The sequence below is a fragment of the Telopea speciosissima genome, chromosome 7, assembly GCF_018873765.1.
Source record: "Telopea speciosissima isolate NSW1024214 ecotype Mountain lineage chromosome 7, Tspe_v1, whole genome shotgun sequence".
Lineage (NCBI taxonomy): Eukaryota > Viridiplantae > Streptophyta > Magnoliopsida > Proteales > Proteaceae > Telopea > Telopea speciosissima.
The window spans coordinates 23,658,420-23,680,532 of record NC_057922.1 but is presented as its reverse complement, the minus strand read 5'-3'; the positions used below and the strand labels follow the sequence as shown (position 1 = coordinate 23,680,532).

Below are 22,113 nucleotides of genomic sequence, written 5' to 3'. Positions count from 1 at the left end.
CCTCCCTTGGGACGGCCATGAAGCTTCCAACTGGTTCCCTTGGTGTGACGTGGGCGGCCACATTAGTCACTCTTAACCGGCTACCAGAACCAACTGGTTTAGTCACATTAGGATGAGGAGTAAGGCAAGAGCTGAACGGGCAGGAGTGATAGTCGGCATCATAAGGGACCAGCAACATTCCTCATGCTGAACCTGATTGTATGCCTCAAGTAAGGTAGGAAACTTGTCCCGGCTAAGAACTTGAAGCCAAATCTGGTCATATTCGTGGTTCAACCCAGTGAGGAAGTGATAGGCGTGTTCCATCTCGCGCTTAGTCTGAAATGTGTGGACATCGGTATGGTCAACCATAGTAACAGTATGATAGTTTTTCAGCTGCTGCCACAAATTATTGAGGGTAGAGTAATAGGCAGGGAGTGACTACTCCTTCTGCGTAGTTTCCCGAACCTGTCAGCGCAGCTCATTGATATGTGCATAGTTGTTTGACTGTGCATACGTGGTCTTGACAGCATCACATAATTCCTTGGCCGATTTCAACAAAACAAAACTGGGACTAATGGTGGGGTCCATGGAGTTCAATAAAAAAGACGTGACAAGAGCATCACGAGCCGTCCAAGTATTAGCAGCCCCAATGTTTGACGGTCTGGGAAGATCACCAGTCAAATATCCCCAGAGGTCATTACTTCGAATAGTGAGCATACAAGCTCGGGACCAAGTGAGGTAGTTGGACCCATTCAACTTAGTTGCTCCAATTGGTAGAGTAAGGTTATGGCCATGGGTACTAAGACGACCCACTACACTACCTTCTACTCCTCAGGTAGAGGTAACTGAACTCTCCATAATTTAAAAGAAATTGAACATTCACTGGTCGTGAAGGCGACGAATCCAGCAGTAATAAAGAGAGCCACAAGCCACCAAGGCAGCAAGTGAAGAATGTGGTGAACCAAAGAATATAGTTGGGTACCATTGATCATAGCATCTCAGCAGTCAACAACAACCAAATAAGAACTATATGGTAGGCATGGGAGTGCCAAAAAGCAATCAACAAGAGCTGGTAGGAGCTTAGCAGTGGCTTAAAGAAGCCGACAGAGCCTGAAAACAACTGGTGGAGGTTTGGTGAAGGCTGACAGGAGGAGGCAGTGTCTTGTGGAGGCTGGCGGGGGCCAGCAGAGGTAGGCGGAGTCTATTGGAGACCTAGCAGGAGGTCGGTAGAGACTGGCGGGGCCAGTGGGTGGCCTGGTGGAGGCTGATAGAGACAGGCGGAGATCGGGAGGGCCTGGTAGAGGCTGGCAGAAGGCGGGCAGAGGCCTGGAGCTTTTGCATGAAGGGGCAGGGCCTGGTGGAGGTCGACAGAAGGCGGACCGGGGCTTGGAAGCCCGGTTCAATGGCAGAGAAGGGCTGGAGAGCCCTATGCGACAGCAGAGAAGGGGTCTGGAGCCTTGCGAGGCAGTAACAAGGGGCCTGGGGCCCTACGCGATTGCAAAGATGGGGCTGAAATAGCAACAGCCTTAGAAATAGAAAGTTACTAATCTAAAGATACTAGAAATAAAATTAGAAACAATATCCCCACACAAAAACTAGATATCATGTAGTAATGGGCCCCAAACTTGGCCCACGAATTGAACCAAGTCCAGCCACATAGGCTGGCTGGCCATCCTCTCTTCCTCCTCATTCGATCTACATCACTATGTGGTGCAGCTAAGATGGCTAACACGCGAGGACTAATTCTAGTAAAGAATATCTAAAATGAAATACTTGCAATTGTGATGAAAATGAATGATGGAGGTGATTTTCGTTGAAGATAGAAGGATGGCAGCTTAGAGTCCCACTAGTTGCCCAACCGTAGGAGTAGTTCTCACAACAGGATTTTTTTTCTTCAAAAGTTCTGGATGCTGAAACAGCATCCCACGATTCTATTATATAGGGGAAAAGGAGGCTCCTTGGTTACATAGACTTGAATTAAAAGGACTGTTGGAATTCCAAGACTTCTGTCATAGCCTCTATCAGATCCATGTACCGACCCCATTTAGTTGGGATAAGGTTATGGTTGTTGTTGGAATTCCAAGACTAAATAGAATTCCCAACACCTAGATACTAAAACACATACGTAGAAAGCAATTCCTAGATTTAGAAACTATCCCCTATATTGAAAATTGTTTCCAAGACATTGGAACTACAATCAAAGTATTGAAAAACTGATAATGGAAGATATTTAATACTGCCTTGGAATTTGAAAAGGCACAAAGAATCTGCCAGAATTTGACTGTTCCAGAAGTCCACAATTTGACTTGAATATGGCTGAATCTGAACAAAACCAGGCTAGGCAGTGGTTCTGGTCTTGGACTTTTTCTAGAGTACTTCTTGGAGAAGTACTGATCAGGTCTTTTAGAAGGACCGGCTGATGGATGCTCTGCATCACTATGTCATTGCAAACTATGCTATGGGAATTATACTGGAGAAGGCCATTATGGTTCCTTCTAAGCTGATACGAGACAGTATATACGCTTTTTATAGTCTGTTCAGGCTTATTTCTATGGCATTGCATATGCAGACCTTTCTTCTTGATTTTTTTTAAAAAGAAAATCTAGTTTTGGCATTCTATTCCTTGGGGATATAACTCCTAATGGAAATCATTTGAGGCATCTAGGAGGAGGAGATTAACAGCATACTTATTAGGAGCTCATTATGCTCTGATGCAGCACCATGTGCTCACACCCAAAGGAAGAAGAAGAAGAAGAAACAGTCCTGAAATTAGGGTTTAGTTTGGGAGCCTTAGCTTAGGTTTGCATTTTAGTATTTCCCATACTTAGTTTTTATTTCAGCTTATTTGTAAACTTAAATCCAACCGGTTTATCAAACCATGATTTAATTGTCTTTTATTATAAGTTATTAGGGACAAATAGGTCTTTTTATCTTTTATGTTTTAAGGTTTTTTATTAGGTCCTAACCCTTCCACGATTTAAGTGAGGGAAGTGTTTAGATTGTATTAGGATTTGGCTATTAGCCTTTTATTATAAATATTAAATCGTGGGAGGCTCCCCCATAGTTTATGAATTCAAAAAAAGGGGAAAATTACACTGCCACCCCCTGAGGTTTGTACTAAATACAGAGCGACCCCTTGTGTTTCTAAATTATACAGCCGCACCCCCTGAATTCCCACTCCGTTAGTTAGGTGTTACAATGTTGGTTAAGTTTACCCTCAAATGACTAATATACCCCTTCAGGGTGAACTTACCATTTTGCCCATAGGGCATCATCCCTAACTTCACAACCCCCTCTTCCCCTGTTACTCGAATCAGGGTGGTTTCATTGATCTTCCCTCTGAAGTAAACTCAAATATTGTAACACCCCAAGAATATGGCCTAGTACCGGCCTGCCTGGGATATTGTTGAGGTGTCCCCGCCAAGACACGGCTGAGTATCAGGGGGTTTGGGAGATCGGTGAGGGAGTGCAAACTTAGTCCCACATCGGCTAGGGAGGGAGATCCTGAGCGATTGATAAAGAGTAGCCCCCTCTATTTGGTATGACGCGTTTTAAAGCCTTGAAGCCCATTGGGCCAGAGAGGACAATATCATGCCAATAGAGGGGCTGGGTCGTTACAGTGGTATCAGAGCAAACTCCCGACGCTGGTAGGGGGTCACAACGGGGACGTTGTGCCCGTAAGGGGGGGGGGAAATGTAACTTCCCAAGAATATGGCCTTGTACCGGCCTGCCTGGGAGATCGTTGAGGTGTCCCCACCAAGACATGACTGAGTACCAGGAGGTTTGGGAGATTAGTGAGGGAGTGTAAACTTAATCCCACATCGGCTAGGGAGGGACTGAGGGAGATCTTGAGCGATTGATAAAGAGTAGCCTCCTCTACTTGGTATGACGCATTTTAAAGCCTTGAGGCCCATTGGGCCAGAGAGGACAATATTATGCCAATAGAGGGGCTGGGTCGTTACAAATATCCCTCTTGCCGCTCTCCGGCGCCCTCTCGAGCGTCGATTGTACACTCTCCGGGATACATAAGACGGAATCAGCACATTCTCCATGGCTTGGCAAGGATGCTGGTATCTGACTCCAAATGTCTGCAATATAATCGATCTCTTCAAGAACTCTAGAATCCCATTTGCGATCGCTTCGTCCTCCTTCAGAATCCAAGACACGTTGCTTCTGATTAATCGAATGCCATTCGAGATTTTGGAAAACCAATTGAAAATTAAAAAAAAAAAGAGGTTCAAAAGTAGCTTTGGGACTTACCATAGCATGAAAACAAGCTTCGTAATCGTGGGAAGCATCGAAAACATGATCAGCCCCACCACTTCGATTCCAGAGGTGGGAGGATTAATTCCATCCTTTTTGGGCTTTCCAAGTTTCTGAATTCTGAATAACTTAAGTAAGGAAAGTAGCAAATTAGGAAAGAGGGGGTGAGGCTGCAAGTCGATGTGGATGTTCGAGGTCTGCGAGCAAGCCTCACCTGCAAAGCTGATGCCGTAGCTCTATGTGTCACCTGTGACCGTGATATTCACTCAGCAAACTCACTTATTTGCCTACACGAACGATTTCCAGTCGTGCCCTTCTTCGAACCCGCTGCCTCAGTCGTCAAGTCCAACGCAGTTAACCTTCTCGTCCCCAACAAATCTAACAGCGACGATGACGATGACCTCAACGATGCCGACGGTGACGGAGAAGAAGCTGAAGCCGCATCTTGCTACCGTCTTCTTCTTCTTATAAAAAAAAACCTAGTGGTGCTACAGAAACAACCGAATTGATTTGAATAGTAGGGACCCTTAAGCATGTCAATAAAAACCAACAGAAATCTAAACAAAGAACAAGAAATCGTGTCGTTAACTGGTCAAAAATAAAACCCTAAATTAATCTAGCAAGTAGCAAGTAAGGGGTCGATCTACGGGGAACTGGAAGGCTAAATTACTAAGATGATTAGATGAAAGTGATGAAAATTAAAGTGCAATAAATCTGATTTTAAACTATGAATGAAAGAAACGAATCTAAGCTAACAACAATATGCAAATACGGGAGAAGACTATGTTTAGGGTTCAAATCCCCAATGGGTTGTTATTCAATTCGGTTGCATGCTTCGGTTTATTATAACCATAGCCTAATTACACCACAGAATGTAGGGTTCCTCCTAGGTATGAACTATCTTGACGAGTACTATCGTCCTTTGCTACAGGGCTTGGTACGCTTAGTTCGTTCAGCTATAATCCATCATCGGTACAACCACATAAGAACAAAATACTATTGCTTGAATGAAAAAATATTGAATCACAGAAACAAAATTCCTCAACTAAATATATTAATTAATATCATCCAAATAGGGATGGGGTTTCAACATCAAGCAATTAAGAATGCAAATCAGAATTTTACATAACAAATACCATCAGTTCATCTACACTTAAACATAGAAAGAACTTAGACGATTATGGTGCTAAGAGACAAAGTGCTGATTAAACTCACAGGTGAGGATGAAGGTTGGAGAGCAATGATATGATGGATGTCGAATCTGCAGACAGCCACTATAAATTTTCTTCAACCCTTGCAAAGCGCACCAATCACACTCAGCACAAAGAGAAAAATAAATAGAACAAGAGAGATAAAGAGAGCACAGTTAGGGGGGAATAGAGAGGAAGCACGGTTAGAGGGAATTAGGTCTCACTTCTAACGTTTTTACAAAGAATATAAATAGGGGGAGGAAGTACAATTCGGTGGAGGAAGAGAGAGGGTGTGAGAGATGGAGGGATGATGGGAATAGAATCGTGAGAGAGAAAACAACCAAGAGAGATTTAGGGAAATTGGGATTTCTTTTTGGGGAAAGTTGGGAAATAGGAGATTGTGGAGTGGTTTTAGAGGAATGGGATTTTAGAGAGATAACCGGAGAGATGGGAGAGAGAGAGAGAGATGGGAAGAGAGAGGAAAGTGAGAGATTTGTGAATAGAGGGATTTTAGGAAAGATGGGAAACCGTAGTGGGAAGAGATTTGGGAAAAACATAATAAAATAAAAAAAATAGAAAAATGAATTGGAAAGTTGATGGGAGAGTCATAAATCTCTTTTTGAAAATATCTTTCCATAATGGATCTGGATGGACCCAATCCGAGAATTAAAGTTGCTCCAATTAATATGTTGGACGATATGAGCCCAATATCGGATATCTTCTGAAAATTTCCCAATTTTATGAAATTACATTTATGCTGTTGGGACCAAATTCAATGGAGCTAGGTGGGGACCACCCCCGAACTCGAAAATACAAGAGGTCTTCATTGGGCCGAGCGTGTGTAGCATTGAACTCCTCCAACTTGGTTTTCTTAATTTAGGCTCTGAAAGTGCACTTGTCGTCCAATATTTCCAAAATGCTGAAAATACCCCTGTACCTTGAAAATATAGAAAAGTACCTGAATAGCTCCATTTTAAGCAGATAAAAATGCAGAATTAAATGGAATAATTTCACGCATAAATGTGCTCATCAAATACCCCTACACTTAGATTTTGCTAGTCCTCGAGCAAAAAGAAAATAAAGAAAACAAAAACCCTAACTCACTTTCGTAGGAATCACAGTTGCACTTAGCATGTGCAACAAGCCATTAAACCCCTAGGCTACCCCTAGTGGACGAGTTTTGTCTCGTGAGTGTTTGCAGGGAATATACACACAAAAAATTCTTGATTGCAAGTTTAAATTTTGACAATGGGTAAGAAGCACACACCAAACCCGAAACTAATATGTTCTACTTAAGATCAAGAAGACAGGTACCCCCACACTTAAGCTCTTATTACCCAATATTGAGTCTAGCAACAGGTACGCATCTTAATTAGGGCATCTCCTCATATCTTCCAAACACCACCTCTTTCATCCATCTCCTCCATGATCTAGTTTTGTCTCATGAGGTGACTTGATCGAGGAAGAAGATAATAAAAGTAAGAGTTGAATTCCTTGGAGCTAGACAGGGCACTCTCCCTCAGGAAGAGAGGTGACTTGATCGACACTCCTTGGGATAAAACTTCTGAAAAGGAACTCTAGCATCACTATCCTTGTGGATATATGTAAGAAGCAAAGCTACCAAGTAACTCGGGTGTCTTGTATAGTTACCCTGCATGGCATTTGAGGAACAGTAGTGGAGTAACAAATGGAGTTTAGAGTTGAACAAAAAAAAAAGAGAAGAGAAAGAAAGAAATGTCATTGCCTTGGTGTAATTGTATAGTCAAAAATGCTCCGAAGCCTAAGTCCTTGGTTCCCTTGACGTCATGAGTGGTCTTACCTTAAGTGAGGTGGTGTTTGGAAGATATGAGGAGATGCCCTAATTAAGATGCGTACCTGTTGCTAGACTCAATATTGGGTAATAAGAGCTTAGATGTGGGGGTACCTTTGTCTTCTTGATCTTAAGTAGAATATCTTAGTTTCGGGTTTGGTGTGTGCTTCTTACCCATTGTCAAAATTTAAACTTGCAATCATGAATTTTGTGTGTATATTCCCTACAAACACTCACGAGACAAAACTCGTCCACTAGGGGTAACCTAGGGGTTTAAAGGCTTGTTGCACATGCAAAGTGTAACCGTGATTCCTACGAAAGTGAGTTAGGGTTTTTGTTTTCTTTATTTTCTTTTTGCTCGAGGACTAGCAAAATCTAAGTGTGGGGGTATTTGATAAGCACATTTATGTGTGAAATTCTGCATTTTTATCTGCTTAGAATGGAGCTATTCAGGTACTTTTTTGTATTTTTAGGGTACAGGGAAATTTTTGGCATATTGGAAATATTGGACGACAAGTGCACTTTCAGAGCCTAAATTGAGAAAACCAAGTTGGAGGAGTTCAATGCTACACAAGCCCGGCCCAATGAAGACCTCTTGTATTTTCGAGTTCGGGGGTGGTCCCCACCTAGCTCCACTGAATTTGGTCCCAAGGGCATAACCGTAATTTTAAAATTGAGAAATTTTCAAAAGATATCCGATATTGGGCTCATATCGTCTAGAATATTAATTGGAGCAACTTTAATTCTCGGATTAGGTCCATCCGGATCTATTATGGAAAGATATTTTCAAAAAGAGATTTATGACTCTCCCATCCACTTTCCAATTCATTTTTCTAATTTTTTATTTTATTTTGTTTTTCCCAAATCTCTTCCCATTACGGTTTCCCATCTTTTTAATCCCTCTATTCACAAATCTCTCACTTTCCTCTCTCTTCCCATCTCTCCTATAATCTCTCTCTCTAAAATCCCATTCCTCTAAAACCACTCTACGATCTCCTATTTCCCAACTTTCCCCAAAATGAAATCCCAATTTCCCTAAATCTCTCTTGGCTGTTTTCTCTCTCACGACTCTATTCTCATCATCCCTCCATCTCTCTTTCTTCTCTCCATCTCTCACACCCTCTCTCTTCCTCCACCGAATTGTACTTCCTCCCCCTATTTATATTTTTTGTAAAAACGTTAGAAGTGAGACCTAATTCCCTCTAATCGTGCTTTCTTTCTCTCTCTTGTTCTCTTTATTTTTCTTTGTGCTTAGTGTGATCGGTGCGCTTTGCAAGGGTTGAAGAAATTTATAGTGGCTGGCTGCAGATTCGACATCCATCATCATTGCTCTCCAACCTTCATCCTCACCTGCGAGTTCAAGCTATGAAGATTTTTATCAGCACTTTGTCTCTTAGCACCATGATTGTCTAAGTTCTTTCTATGTTTAGGTGTAGATGAACTGATGGTATTTGTTGTGTAAAATTCTGGTTTACATTCTTAATTGCTTGATGTTGAGACCCCATCCCTATTTGGATGATTTTAATTGATATATTTAGTTGAGGAATTTTGTTTCTGTGATTCAATATTTTTTCATTCAAGCAATAGTATTTTGTTCTTATGTGGTTGTACCGATGATGGATTATAGCTGAACGAACTAAGCGTACCAAGCCCTGTAGCAAAGGACGATAGTACTCGTCAAGATAGTCCATACCTAGAAGGAACCCTACATTCTGTGGTGTTATTAAGCCTTTGGTTATAATAAACCGAAGCATGCAACCGAATTGATTTGATAATAAACAATAGAGAAGCGACTTCAGCTTCTTCTCCGTCAACCGAATTGATTTGAATGGAGAAGATGAATCACAGAAACAAAATCCCTAAACTAGATTTAGCAATAAAATCCATTCAATGAAATTAAATTTTAAGTCTTAGCATCAAGCAATCAAATGTATCATCCATAAATTTAATTAACAAAATTCAAAGCTTCATCTATACCTAAAGACAGAAGATACTTAGCCACTCATGGGGCTAACTGACAGGGGGCAGCAATGGCGATCTTCCATGAACATGATACGCAGGTAGAGAGTTGGAGCGGCTTCAATGGTGAGGCTGGTCTTCTTGTGGAGTATTGTCTAGGAAAATCCTTAGAAGAAGAAGAAGAAGAAAAGAGAAGAGGAGTTGGTTGTGGATGTTGGAGAGCATTTTGTGAGTGAGGAGCCATTCTTAAAAAGAGATATTAGGGAAAAAACAAACAAAGAGCGTGAGAGATGGGGAGAAAAAAAACGAGAGAGAGAGAGAGAGAGAGAGAGTCCGTGAGAGATGAGAGGCATGAGAGAAAGTTGGGAGAGAGGAGGAGAGTGAATGTGACGTGAGAGAGATAGAATTAGGGAAGGAGAGAGAGAGAGAGTTTTTAAAAAAAAATCTAAAATCAACCTAAATTCTAACTTGGTCAAAACCCTCTTTTTGAAAATATCTCTTTATTCTGCCCCCGGATGGACCCAATCCGAGAATTAAAATTGCTCCAATTAATGTTCCGGATGATATGAGCCCAATATCGGATATCTTCTGAAAATTTTCCAATTTTCTAAAATTATGGTTATGCCCTTATGCTTGATTTTCCTTTGTTGCCCAATTTCTTGGTCATACTTCTAATTTGAGGTGAAATCTCTTCAATGCCCTTGGGTCTTCGGTGAAACTTCTTCCCATCTTGCCCTTGATCACATGTGAGTCGATCCATGGGTAGACCGATGCCTAGATTGCATTAAATCCTTCCATTCAACATCTTTTATGCGCATGATCCTGTAACACTCTGCAATCACATTTACATAGCAAAATGGAATTAATTAAACCAAAGATATTAAATTGGAACCAACAATTAAATAGAAATTCAATGCATAATTTTTGCTCGTCCTAGAGTGAAAGAAAATAAAAACTACTCTGCTTATCACTCCTTCAGCTTAATTTAACCACTCAGAAGCGAGTAAAAGCATCATCAATGAATCACTAGCAGGGACCCTTAAGCATGTCAATAAAATCCAACAGAAATCTAAACAAAGAACAAGAAACTCTTCCAAGTTAGCCAACTCCTACTCATACATTCAAAATCACTCATCTTAAGCTATGTCGTAACGTCCAAGTGTTACACAAGCCCACTATTCATTATCATGCTTTATTTTTTTTTCATTCTTTTATTATTATTATTTTTTAACTTCTTCAATCCGTGCAATGTCTTGACCCCTTAAGCTTTCTAGATGGATCATGTAGCGAGCTTTGGGTCAATTACTCTCAAGCCAAAGGGCTTTAAGGAATTAGGTGTCAAAACACCCCTCAGACTTACTTACTCAACCCAAATAGGCCACAAGTCAAGATTAGATTAAAGAGTCAAACCCTAATAACATAGGCATATTGTGGTCAAGTGCCTAGCGTACTTGGTAGCTAGTGGTGCGTAAAGGCCCATTGCTACCAGGAGGTCTTGAGTTCAAGCCTCCTGGTTCACATCCTACCTCCCCCCCTACCTATGAAAAAAAAAAAAAAAAAAAAAACTTCTTCTAGTCGCCCATCCCAGAGAAGCTGGTTACATCGATTTGCAGTCTCACCGCTATTCACATTGTCACAAGCATCTATAGAAACGGAAGAGACACTGAAGGGGAAGAGGGGGTTGTGAAGTTAGGGATGATGCCCTATGGGCAAAATGGTAAGTTCACCTTGAAGGGGTATATTAGTCATTTGAGGGTAGACTTAACCAACATTGTAACACTTAACTAACGGAGTGGGAATTTAGGGGGTGCGGCTGTATAATTTAGAAACACATGGGGTCGTTCTGTATTTAGTACAAACCTCAGGGGGTGGCAGTGTAATTTTCTCAAAAAAATTACAGAATTGTGCTGCCGCCATTGTTGCTGCTGCTGCTCCTTGTGAGATTGCATCCTTGTAGTTCTATTAAGGTGGAAAGGGTGGGTGGATTTCCTACGACTCCTTGCGCCTTGACGGCCGGGAGGATCCCTAAGTTTGAAGGTGGTTCTATCCTTCTAAGTTCTCAGTTGCTGCCATTGAAGAACCTGCAATTCCAGTAAGTTCTTTAATATTTTCAGTCATTCCCTTCTTCTAATCCTCCAACCCAAACCTACCCCATCCCCATCGATTCCCATAAACCCTAGGTCATCTAAGCTTCACCCAACCTTCATCCATTATCAGATTTCAACCAAATTCAGACCACAGGTCCCTCATACCATCTCTTATACTCGACCTAGCTCGTAGCCCCTTCCCTCCATTAAAACCTAAATTCCCCTAACCTCCATTAAAGTCCCACAAACCCTAAAATTTCCACAGCCTAATCTAGTCATCAGAACCAGCCCAAACTTGGTTTGAACCTCCCTCCCACTGTCCCCTATAGTTGATCCAAAGCCTTGCCCCAAAATCCCATCCCAAACCCTAATTTCATTACCTTTTCTATTTCCCAAAACCCGAAACCCTAACCATAAATTTTCTGAAATTTAAAATCTTACTCAAACCTAACCAAACCTAGCTCATTAAACTCCCTAAAACCTGCATAGTTTTATCATATAAACTACATTCTTATTACCCTACCCTAACCCTAGAAATTGACCTAAAACCCTAATTCTGCCCATTCGAATCGACAGCCTCCTTTTAGATCCTGTTGCTTGGCCTGTAGTAGGATCCTTCTCCTATCTAGAGCTACATTACGCTCTGCACAGGATGTGTGTGATTATGGTTTGATTGGCAAGTTGGGTTATGGTTTTCGTTTACTTCAAGGAATCTCTTTCATGTTGATCATAATATTATTGGGGCTAGGTTTCTTGATCATTCCCCTTCTACTCCATCCAGTCACCATGTTTTGGGCTACACCAGTTACTCCAACCCTCAAGCTTTAAACTTTATAGCGGCTGCATGGGTAATCCAGAATTGGATGGTATTAGTGGACTAATAGATTTTAACAGGTCAGCTTTTTGTCAATATGTTTGGGTCACATTGGTATAATTGAATCAATAACTGAGGTAAGCTATTTTTGGGCTGAGCATGACTTCTCCATTTGATGGTTTTCACTTGGAAATAAAGGGTGATTCAGTTTTAGTGACTGGTTGACTATTGTTAGAACAGAGAGGCTCGTGGTTGTACTCCCATCTTATTGGGATAGTCATTGCCTTGAACTTCTCGTTCTTTTCGAGGCACTCTTGAGTAATTTACTGGCTGCTGATCTTTGCATTGGAGGGGCTATGAGGGATATTATGCATACAAGGCTGTATATCGTAGTCTAATTTGGTTACTTTCTATCTGGAATAGTTTCCGTGCCCTAGATGATGATGGGTTCTGCTGGTGGATTCAATGTTGTCCAGAGTAGGGCCTCTTGGAGTCCAACCACTTAATCCTAAGCCTAATTTGTTTCCTGCAGCACTGTATGAATGTCTTTACCTTGTTACATAAACTTCTCCATCAGCCTGAGGAAATCAAATAATAATATCAACGGCTGATTTCCTCGGTCTAAAGCTGATGAGATTATTTGATATTGTCTTCATTCAGTGAGTCTCTGACATTTTGTGTCATAGCTTGTAAACTTATCACTGCAATCATTGGTTTAATCATGTGTGCTACTATGCTGCCTTATTTCATGTATAGACACATAAGAATCCTGAAATTATTTTTCATTAACAGGAAATAGTTGGCGTTCAGAAAATAATTATTGATACCATTGGGCCGTTATAAACTTGCATCCAAAGACCATGAATGCAGCACTATTTTCTCATATGTCGGGACATTTGGGAAGAAAAATATTAACAGATGTTCAGAAACTTGTGATCCATGATGTGCTCAGTTGTTACTTTAAAATTTTCTTACATCTTAACTGTCAGTATTCTTCATCTGTATTCACATGGTTTTTCCACAGGTCTTTTACTACCTTGGTGAGCTCAACGATTCCTTATCATATGCCCTAGGGGCTGGACCACTGTTTGATGTTTCGGAAGATTCTGATTATGTTCATACACTTCTTGGTAAGAAACTGTATTTTGACTTGAACTACATGTATGCTGTCAATCGTTCTAGGTTTATTTATGTGGTAACCAGGGTTTGTTATTCTCCTTCCCTACAGCTAAAGCTATAGATGAATATGCAAGTCTCAAATCTAAAGCAGCAGAATCAAGTGAAGATGCAGAAAAGTTGGATCCTAGATTGGAGACCATTGTTGAAAGAATGCTTGATAAGTATGTGGTTCATGTCTATTGTTTTTCAGACGATAGGGTTAAACTTCACTTAACAGCAACAAAGGTAACTCAACCCACAAGTAGAACTGTCGGGTAGAAATTCCAGCAACAAATGAGATCGATGGTTAAGGAACCAAGGCTTATATCAAGCCCAAGTTCTGATCGAATGGGAAGTTAGGGTAGAGGAACAGTATCACAAGTTTGATGGGGATCCAATGGTTGGATTGATGGTTATAATAAGAGAAATAAAGATAGAAACTAAGATGACAGATTTAGCAACAATCGAAATGTAGCAAACTGCTGGGCAGATCAACACTTAATTTAGGTCGAAGGTGAGGTCTAATGAGTGGATATTCTCTTCCAAGGATTACATCAAGCTGACGGTTTGATGGAGAGATTACAACACGAGCATGAAATTAGTAAGTAGGCTCACAGATTATTAACTTACCAATAACTTACCACTGATCAGCAGATGTCACTCAATCCTTGGTCAAAGGTAAGGTACTAACAATGGAGTAACACTTCAAAACCTTATGGATAATTGATGGTCGGATGTGGAGATAACACAACAGTTTTGAAATTAGAAACTAAAACAGAATAGGCAATTTACAGACTTGAAGAAAATCGAGCCACTGGATGTGGCTGAAACTGAGATGGAAGGGAGGTCCCACAGGTGGGACTACACCCTCAACATAAGAGTTGAATCTGTTGGCCAGAATAGGAATTGTTGAGCTACGTAAGTCTGCTGTAATATAACTCCACAGAAAAAGTGCCGTGAGTCCGGGATGATGCTCACAGTATCTTCACTTGGTGCTTGCTTGATGAGATCACACTTCAACTTCATAAACAGCTAGCAATAACACTGTTGTAGCAGGTATTGATCACTCCACAGAACAGAAGTTGCAGCAGTAATAAAATAGAAACAAAGAAGAAAAAGAAAGGGAAAAGGGATGAATAGGGGGGGGATACGACCAAGGCCTCTCACCTATGGCCTAGGTTAGTCTCTCACTTACTAGTGGGCCATCTCACCATGCAACTGCATTTCACAACAAACAAAAGCAAAAGCCAATGCTCTTACATTATCAAAATCATTAGAGTGGCTAGAAGCCTTACACTTCCTTATATGGATGTAGTCTACTTCTAGAAAATAGAAACAAACACAAATAACAACTAGTAGCAACTAATAGGAACCCCTTCCCATTGTAGAGGAGGTTTCCATTTTACATAAGCAACCTTAGAAATATAAAATTCCTCATCTGAAAAATAGATACAAATAAAATAGAAACTAATTTATATTTTCGTGTAGGCTCCAAGTCCCTCGTATTTGGTTATAGAATGGGCCCGTTATAATAGTAAACTCAAACTTACTTAGCCCATGACCCATATAACCCCTTGTGGACTTAAAATTGGGGCTAACTTATTGAACCGTGAGCTCAATTTGATCCAAAAAACAAAACTAAACCCAAAAAATTATTCTTCTATCTTTGATCTACATCACTAACACTGCTTCACATTATGACTGTTTGTGTGCTTTTCTCAATCTTGCTTCTTTTAGGTGCATCTCTGATGGGAAACATCAACAAGCTATGGGGACGGCTATTGAGTGCCGAAGATTGGATAAACTTGAGGAAGCAATTGTTAGGAGTGATAATGTTCATGGATCTCTTTCGTATTGCATTAATATCTCCCATTCCTATGTTAATCTCAGAGAATATCGTCGTGAGGTAACATGACCTTCTCATCCTTGTTAATAAATTTTCATTTTCACATAATGTGATAGAGGTTTCTGTATTTTTTCTATCATTTATATGATGAGGTTGTCTTTGTTATTGTACTCAGGTTAAGAAAGTCACTAGTTTGGCCATGCAGTAGATATATGGCTGAGACAGGCCTTGCCTACATATTCAGCTGAACAATTTTTTTTTCTTCCATGTTCTTCGCAAGATTAAAATGTGTTTCTGGGTATCCATAATTTGGGTGTTATAGTATAAGAAAGAAAGTACATCTGCTGCTTTCAGTAATAAACTGGATAGTTAGAACAACTGCAAGTAGGGGCTAAAGGATAAATAATGAGTTGAACCTAGTGCACTTAAGTGTTTTGATGGTTCAGATAGAGATTGTTTCAGTGAATTTTTGCTAGGTTAGTTTAGTTAATTATGGATAAAGTATTGTTAATTAGTGAAAAATGTTTCTAGAGTCTAGAACTTAGATGCTGGTTCCAAAATAAATGTTCTTAGAAATGTCGAACCTTGCTCACCCCTCATTGTGACTTGAGAAAAATGTAGGATGGGTACAAGACAAAAAAGCTCCAGGTTGAATAAGTCAAGAGTTGAGAAGTTATCAGCTTTCCGTTTCGCAGGGCGTTCTTATTAATATATTTTTTTTACGTGCTGGATACTTTCTTGAATCTTGGAAACAGCCTCTCCTGCGAAGCAGGGTAAGGCTGTGTACATTTGCCCCTCTCAGACCTTGCAGTAGTGGGAGCCTTGTGCACTGGGACGCTCTTGATTGATATACTTTCTTGAATCTGAGCATGTATGTTTCTCCAAGATTTTTTTAGATCTTCAAAGTCTTGTATTAGAGCCCCTCAAAAGGAGTTGATGACTGTTATTGTCAATATGCTTTGTTCAGATCTTGTGCTGTTTGTGCTTGCAGGTTCTTCGGCTTCTTGTTAATATATATCAAAAATTGCCTTCCCCTGATTACTTGAGTATTTGCCAATGTCTAATGTTCCTGGATAAACCTGAAGAAGTTGCAGGAATATTGGAAAAGCTTCTACAATCTGAAAATAAGGTATATCTTCTGTTTGTCTTTTATATATTTGTAATTTTTTTCTGGTAATAGGAATTACAGCAATATAATTAAATGTGGTTTTGCAGGACGATGCTTTGCTGGCCTTTCAGATTGCATTTGATCTTGTAGAGAATGAGCATCAAGCTTTTCTGTTGAATGTTAGGGATCGCCTCTCCAGTCCAAAATCACGATCTTCAGTGGCTGTGCAGCATGGATCAAGCGAACCAGATTCTGCTCAAACTGGAGATGCTACTGCTGGCAATGAAAATCCTACAAATCCATCAGATGATGTTCAAATGACAGATGGAGCTCGTGCTCCCAATGAGGACATACATGAAATGGACCCTAACGAGACGACTTATGCTGAGAGGCTGGCAAAGATCAAGGAGATCTTGTCTGGGGAGACATCAATTCAGTTGACTTTGCAGTTTTTATATAGCCACAACAAGTGAGGCCATCATCTTAAAATGCTTGAAACATAGGGACAACCATAGTGGTTAAATGTGGTTCCACCCAGTTGTGCAAAGGTTTATAAATAATATTTAAATAAAAAAAACGAAAACAGAAAGCCAGTCAAAGAACCGGCTGGTTTGCATGATTTGCAAGAAAATTCTGAAAAAAACTGGTCAGTTAGCTGCATTGTTGATCCATATCTTTTGATCCCACTCTTTTTTCTTTTGGGGTGGGGGTTCTTCGAACCTGCGAGTGATCTGGTTTTTAGAACTATAAGAAGAACTTGTTGGAAGTTTCTTCTGAATTTGACAATTTGTCTTGATAAGGTTCTTAAGCTCAGATGATTGTGCTTTTTTATGTATAGGTCGGATCTTCTGATACTGAAGACAATAAAGCAATCAGTTGAGATGAGGAATAGTGTCTGTCACAGTGCAACAATCTATGCCAATGCTATTACGCATGCAGGAACAACTGTGGATACATTTCTCAGGGAAAATCTGGTGGGTTTTAGATTGTCATTTAATTCCTTATTCTTCCTTTGATGTTTGCATTGTCTGGGAATATAATTGTGAGTGGCTGTATATACTAATTAAAATTCTGTGGCATGGCAGGACTGGCTGAGCAGAGCTACAAACTGGGCTAAATTCAGTGCCACTGCTGGGTTAGGTGTTATTCATAGAGGTCACCTGCAACAAGGGAGGTCACTGATGGCACCTTACTTGCCACAGACGGGGGCTGCTGGTGGTGGTAGTCCATACTCAGAAGGTGGTGCCCTTTATGCTCTTGGTTTGATCCATGCCAACCATGGTGAGGGTATCAAACAATTCCTTCGTGAGAGCCTCCGCAGTACGAATGTTGAGGTGCTTATTGGTGAATTCAATGTGTAATCCATCCAATTCTTGGGTGTGCTTATTGGTGAATTCAATGTGTAATCCATCCAATTCTTGGGTGTCTACATATAAACTAGACACTACATCTAAATATTTAATATGTTGCAGGTTATTCAGCATGGAGCATGCTTGGGTCTAGGTTTGGCAGCTTTAGGAACTGCTGATGAAGAGATTTATGATGATGTCAAGAACGTCCTTTACACTGACAGTGCTGTGGCTGGTGAAGCTGCAGGCATTAGTATGGGCTTGCTAATGGTTGGAACTGCAAGTGAGAAAGCCAGTGAAATGCTTACTTATGCACATGAAACACAGCATGAGAAAATCATTAGGTAAAGTTGAGTTGGAAGTCAAACAGGTTTCTGTTCATCGCTATTCTTGTAGATTTTTTTATCTGATCATCTCAAATTCTTAATATGGTGCAGGGGTTTGGCTCTTGGAATCGCTCTTACAGTGTATGGAAGGGAAGAAGAGGCAGACACATTGATTGAGCAGATGACTCGGGATCAAGATCCAATTTTGCGTTATGGTGGTATGTATGCATTGGCACTGGCTTACAGAGGAACAGCAAACAACAAGGCCATTCGTCAATTACTGCACTTTGCAGTATCAGATGTAAGCGACGATGTAAGGAGGACAGCTGTGCTAGCCCTAGGCTTTGTGCTTTACTCTGAACCTGAACAGGTTGGTATTTCCTATTCCCTTTCAGCATTGTTGTTGCTGAATCTTTGAATTAATCCTTCCTTTGGTGTTTCTAGTCTTAGGTTAGGTCCAGAAGAAGTCTGGATTTTTATTTGAGCAAAATAGTGCAACTGTTTAAGTACAATTCGAGACAGGTAGTGAGATTAAAAGATAAATGGACTGCCAGTAGTCATGTGGACACTTTTTTTTTTGGAGGGGGGGGGGTTCTGGAGGGGGTGGAGGTTTATTGTCGTATAGACTTCATTAACTGAGAAGAAGTTGGTCAGTTTATTGTTGGCTTTAAATCTTGAGAATTTAACTGTTTTTAATGTTTTACTTCATGCACTCTGGTGAATGAGTTGCTTGCCCTTTTGATCTAATGGTTACTGTTCCTGGGTTCAGCCTTCTTTTTATATGGTTATTTCTTGGTTTCTTTCTCTCCTGTTTATCTTTCATGTGGTTGTAACGGTTTACATTTAAACCAACTTTTGTTAGACAGACTTGCTTGAATATAGAGTACTCATGTGAACGACCATGCTTTTGAATTTGCAGACTCCTCGAATTGTATCCCTGCTTTCTGAGTCTTACAATCCACATGTTCGATATGGTGCGGCTCTGGCAGTGGGCATTTCATGTGCGGGTACTGGTTTGGGTGAAGCTATATCTTTGCTGGAGCCTCTTACATCGGATGTTGTGGATTTCGTTCGTCAGGGAGCCCTCATTGCAATGGCCATGGTCATGGTTCAGACGAATGAAGCCAGTGATTCTCGTGTTGGAACATTTAGGTACTTTTGTTTTGGGTTGCATTTGTACTTTATTTTTTTAATTTGTGCTTTTGTAGCATGCCTTTCCTTATCTGGTTGGTTCATATTGTAGGCGGCAGCTGGAGAAAATAATTCTTGATAAGCATGAGGATACCATGAGCAAGATGGGAGCTATCCTGGCTTCAGGAATTCTTGACGCTGGTGGAAGGAATGTGACAATCAGGCTACTGTCCAAGACAAAGCATGATAAAATTACAGCAGTTGTTGGACTTGCTGTTTTTAGTCAGTTTTGGTATTGGTATCCTCTTATCTATTTTATAAGCCTCTCATTCTCAAGCACTGCATTTATTGGGCTGAACTATGATTTGAAAGTTCCGAGGTTTGAGTTTTTATCACATGCAAAACCTTCTCTATTTGAGTATCCCCGACCAACTACTCTGCCCACTACAACATCTGCTGTGAAACTCCCTACTGCTGTTTTGTCGACCTCTGCAAAAGCCAAGGCTAGGGCTAAAAAAGAGGCAGAGCAGAAGGCCAGTGCTGAAAAATCATCAGGGGAGGAATCTACTTCCGTTGGTTCTAATGTGGGGAAAGGAAAATCATCTAGTGAGAAGGATGGGGACTCTATGCAGGTACGTGATTCCTCTTTCTGTTTGCTTTATTCCTGGGAGATAATTTAAGTAGGATAGCTTTATAAGGACGACTTTATACAAAAGTTCTGCCTGTTGCATCATATAACCTGCGTATTGTCATTTAGGCCCTTTGCCCTAAAATTGCTGTGGGAGAAGTGGTGAAGAAAGACATGTATAGCTTAGGCTTTGTATCAAGTATGACCTCGAATAGAGCTGATTGGAGGGTAAGATCCATGTAGCCGACTCCATTTAGTTGGGATAAAGCAGTCATTGTTTATGTCACTTCTCCCACTTGTGAGATTTACCTGACCAGTAAGATGTGAGACATCCAGTCAGGTCCTATTTCACATGGACCGGCCTACATCAGTCCTAGTGTGCCTGAAGTTAGTGGTAGATACCAAACATGACAGTAACTCCCTCGTGATTTTTTTTTTTGAATCGTCGTGGTTTTCTTTTCTGTCTTTCTCTATCCTTTTAACGAGTAGAATGGCACAAATATTAAATGATTAAGAGAAGAGATTGACTGAAAATGTTGAGTTGATGAACGGCCATGTCTCAATTTTAATTGTTGGCACCACTGTGTCTGGTGTGTGCATCATCTTAGTTGCATAAGATTGGAAGAAACTTCTTCAAAGACTCAACACGTTCATTCACTGACATTTAATTACTTTTGTACGCAGGTTGATAGCTCATCGGAGAAGAAGACAGAATCTGAATCATCTTTTGAACTTTTGACAAATCCTGCTCGCGTTGTCCCTGCCCAAGAGAAGTTCATTAAATTTTTGGAGGAAAGCAGATACGTGCCTGTGAAGTTGGCCCCATCAGGGTTTGTTCTATTGAAGGACCTGCGGCCAACTGAGCCAGAGGTACTCTCTCTAACAGATACTCCATCATCTATGGCTTCATCTGCAGGGGGATCAACTACTGGTCAACAGGGATCAGCATCTGCTATGGCTGTTGATGAGGAGCCTCAGCCTCCGCAGCCATTTGAGTACACCTCATGATTGCCATCTTCGTTCAAGTTTATTTGGAGAGTGCGGCTTGTTATTTACTACTTGAAAGGCAAGTGTGATGCTTTGTGTGGACAAAGGAGAAACATTTGAGCGATCACTCAACACTAGGCAGTGTGATATTAGAGTGGGGATGTTCCCTCTCACCACGGGCTGAGTTTTAGCAGGCAATCTCTTAAGCTTCTCCTGTGAAGCTGCTACAGTCTATTTCTCCACAATTGATTGTTTAATTTATGCGTCGGGGGAAGCAGGACAATGAATCTGAGATTTTACCCCACTGTATCTGAGAAATCATTTATTTCCAAAATCTTGATATTGAACAAGGACAAGGGTGCCTGATTTAAGAATAGCAGCCTTTTATTTTTTGTAGCATGTCCTGTTGTTTGAGTTAATAACTTGCTGAGCCCTCTATTCACCTTCACGAAGTTTGGAAATTAATCGTAATTCATTTGGATGTCATATATTTTCTTTTTGGTTTTCGTAAGTATATATTTCTGCGATATCCGATTCCATTGTAACTACCAATGAATTTGCTGAGTTTGTTTCATAGTTGTCAAGGCATTGCCTAGGTGCCTTCTTGGTGTCCCCTTGGTGTTTTTTTTTAGTTGGTCTCAATACCTAGTGACTCCAGGAGTTGAATGTGGAACCCTTGACATGCCAAAGTTTCGCAACAGGGAGCAAATGAGTTATTGATGCAGTTTCCAACTGTCTTTTTAACTCATTAACAAGTCATAGATACTGCTCCTACGAAGAAATGGGTAGGGTAACTGGGCTTTCTGAGTGAAATATTCTTACGATCTGTTCAGGCTCCGTTTGGTTGCAAGGATACAATTCTGTCTAGTTGCAAGATAAGTTGAAGGGAAGGGAAGGGAAGTGAAATGTTCAAACCTAATTAAGAAATTTTTGTAATCATTACCCCCATGTGACTGATTATGCTTTACTATTTTCAAATCATTTTATATTTGGTTATTAAAATTAATTGGATTTGAATTTTGGAAAGTAAAATAAAAATTACATCTAAAATTATCATTACTAAATATGGTATGATAAAACTACTTTATTAAATCATGTTAACTAATGATTATAATTTTTTTTTTAGATATGAAAATTTCCACTTCTTTTCCTTTCAATTTCCTTGCAATCAAACGGAGCATTAGTATAACATTTGGTGGGGGAATTACTAGGAATCATATTTTGGTCAACTTTATTAAGGAGACCACAGACTAGACCATGGAAATGGAATAAAATCTGCTCTGACAAATCATCGCATCGTCCCGTATCAAATTAAAGGTCTACTAAGTCTAGGAAGGCGAATAGGGAGACCCAAGTCTTGTAACAACCCTTTAAGCCAAAGTAACTCACAGAATTCCTTGTGCATAGCTCTGAATTCAGCTTCGGCACTAGAACGAGCAACTACATTCGCTTTTTGCTACGCTAGGTAACAAGATTTC

At 40.5% G+C, this 22,113-nt stretch overlaps 1 protein-coding gene and 1 long non-coding RNA gene across 4 annotated transcripts in view; one reads left to right on the top strand and one right to left on the bottom strand.

Moving 5' to 3' along the window:
* The window catches only part of LOC122667306 (26S proteasome non-ATPase regulatory subunit 1 homolog A-like), a 43,343-nt gene extending 22,215 nt beyond the window's left edge, over positions 1-21,128 (top strand). For all 3 annotated transcript variants that reach the window (XM_043863557.1, XM_043863559.1, XM_043863558.1), the window contains 12 exons: positions 13,127-13,232; positions 13,331-13,442; positions 14,998-15,166; positions 16,098-16,235; positions 16,322-16,683; positions 17,053-17,188; positions 17,300-17,548; positions 17,687-17,907; positions 18,001-18,259; positions 18,809-19,041; positions 19,133-19,652; positions 20,333-21,128. In XM_043863557.1, coding sequence (XP_043719492.1) covers positions 13,127-13,232; positions 13,331-13,442; positions 14,998-15,166; positions 16,098-16,235; positions 16,322-16,683; positions 17,053-17,188; positions 17,300-17,548; positions 17,687-17,907; positions 18,001-18,259; positions 18,809-19,041; positions 19,133-19,652; positions 20,333-20,656 — 2,829 coding nt within the window. In that variant the 3' untranslated portion in view covers positions 20,657-21,128. The remainder of the gene's footprint in view (positions 1-13,126; positions 13,233-13,330; positions 13,443-14,997; positions 15,167-16,097; positions 16,236-16,321; positions 16,684-17,052; positions 17,189-17,299; positions 17,549-17,686; positions 17,908-18,000; positions 18,260-18,808; positions 19,042-19,132; positions 19,653-20,332) is intronic.
* Positions 4,455-21,729, bottom strand: LOC122667308. The gene is made up of 3 exons (XR_006333783.1): positions 21,719-21,729; positions 15,943-15,945; positions 4,455-4,690 (listed from the first exon to the last, which is right to left on the bottom strand). It is a non-coding gene; the product is annotated as an uncharacterized LOC122667308 (long non-coding RNA).
* Positions 21,730-22,113: the final 384 nt, after the last annotated feature.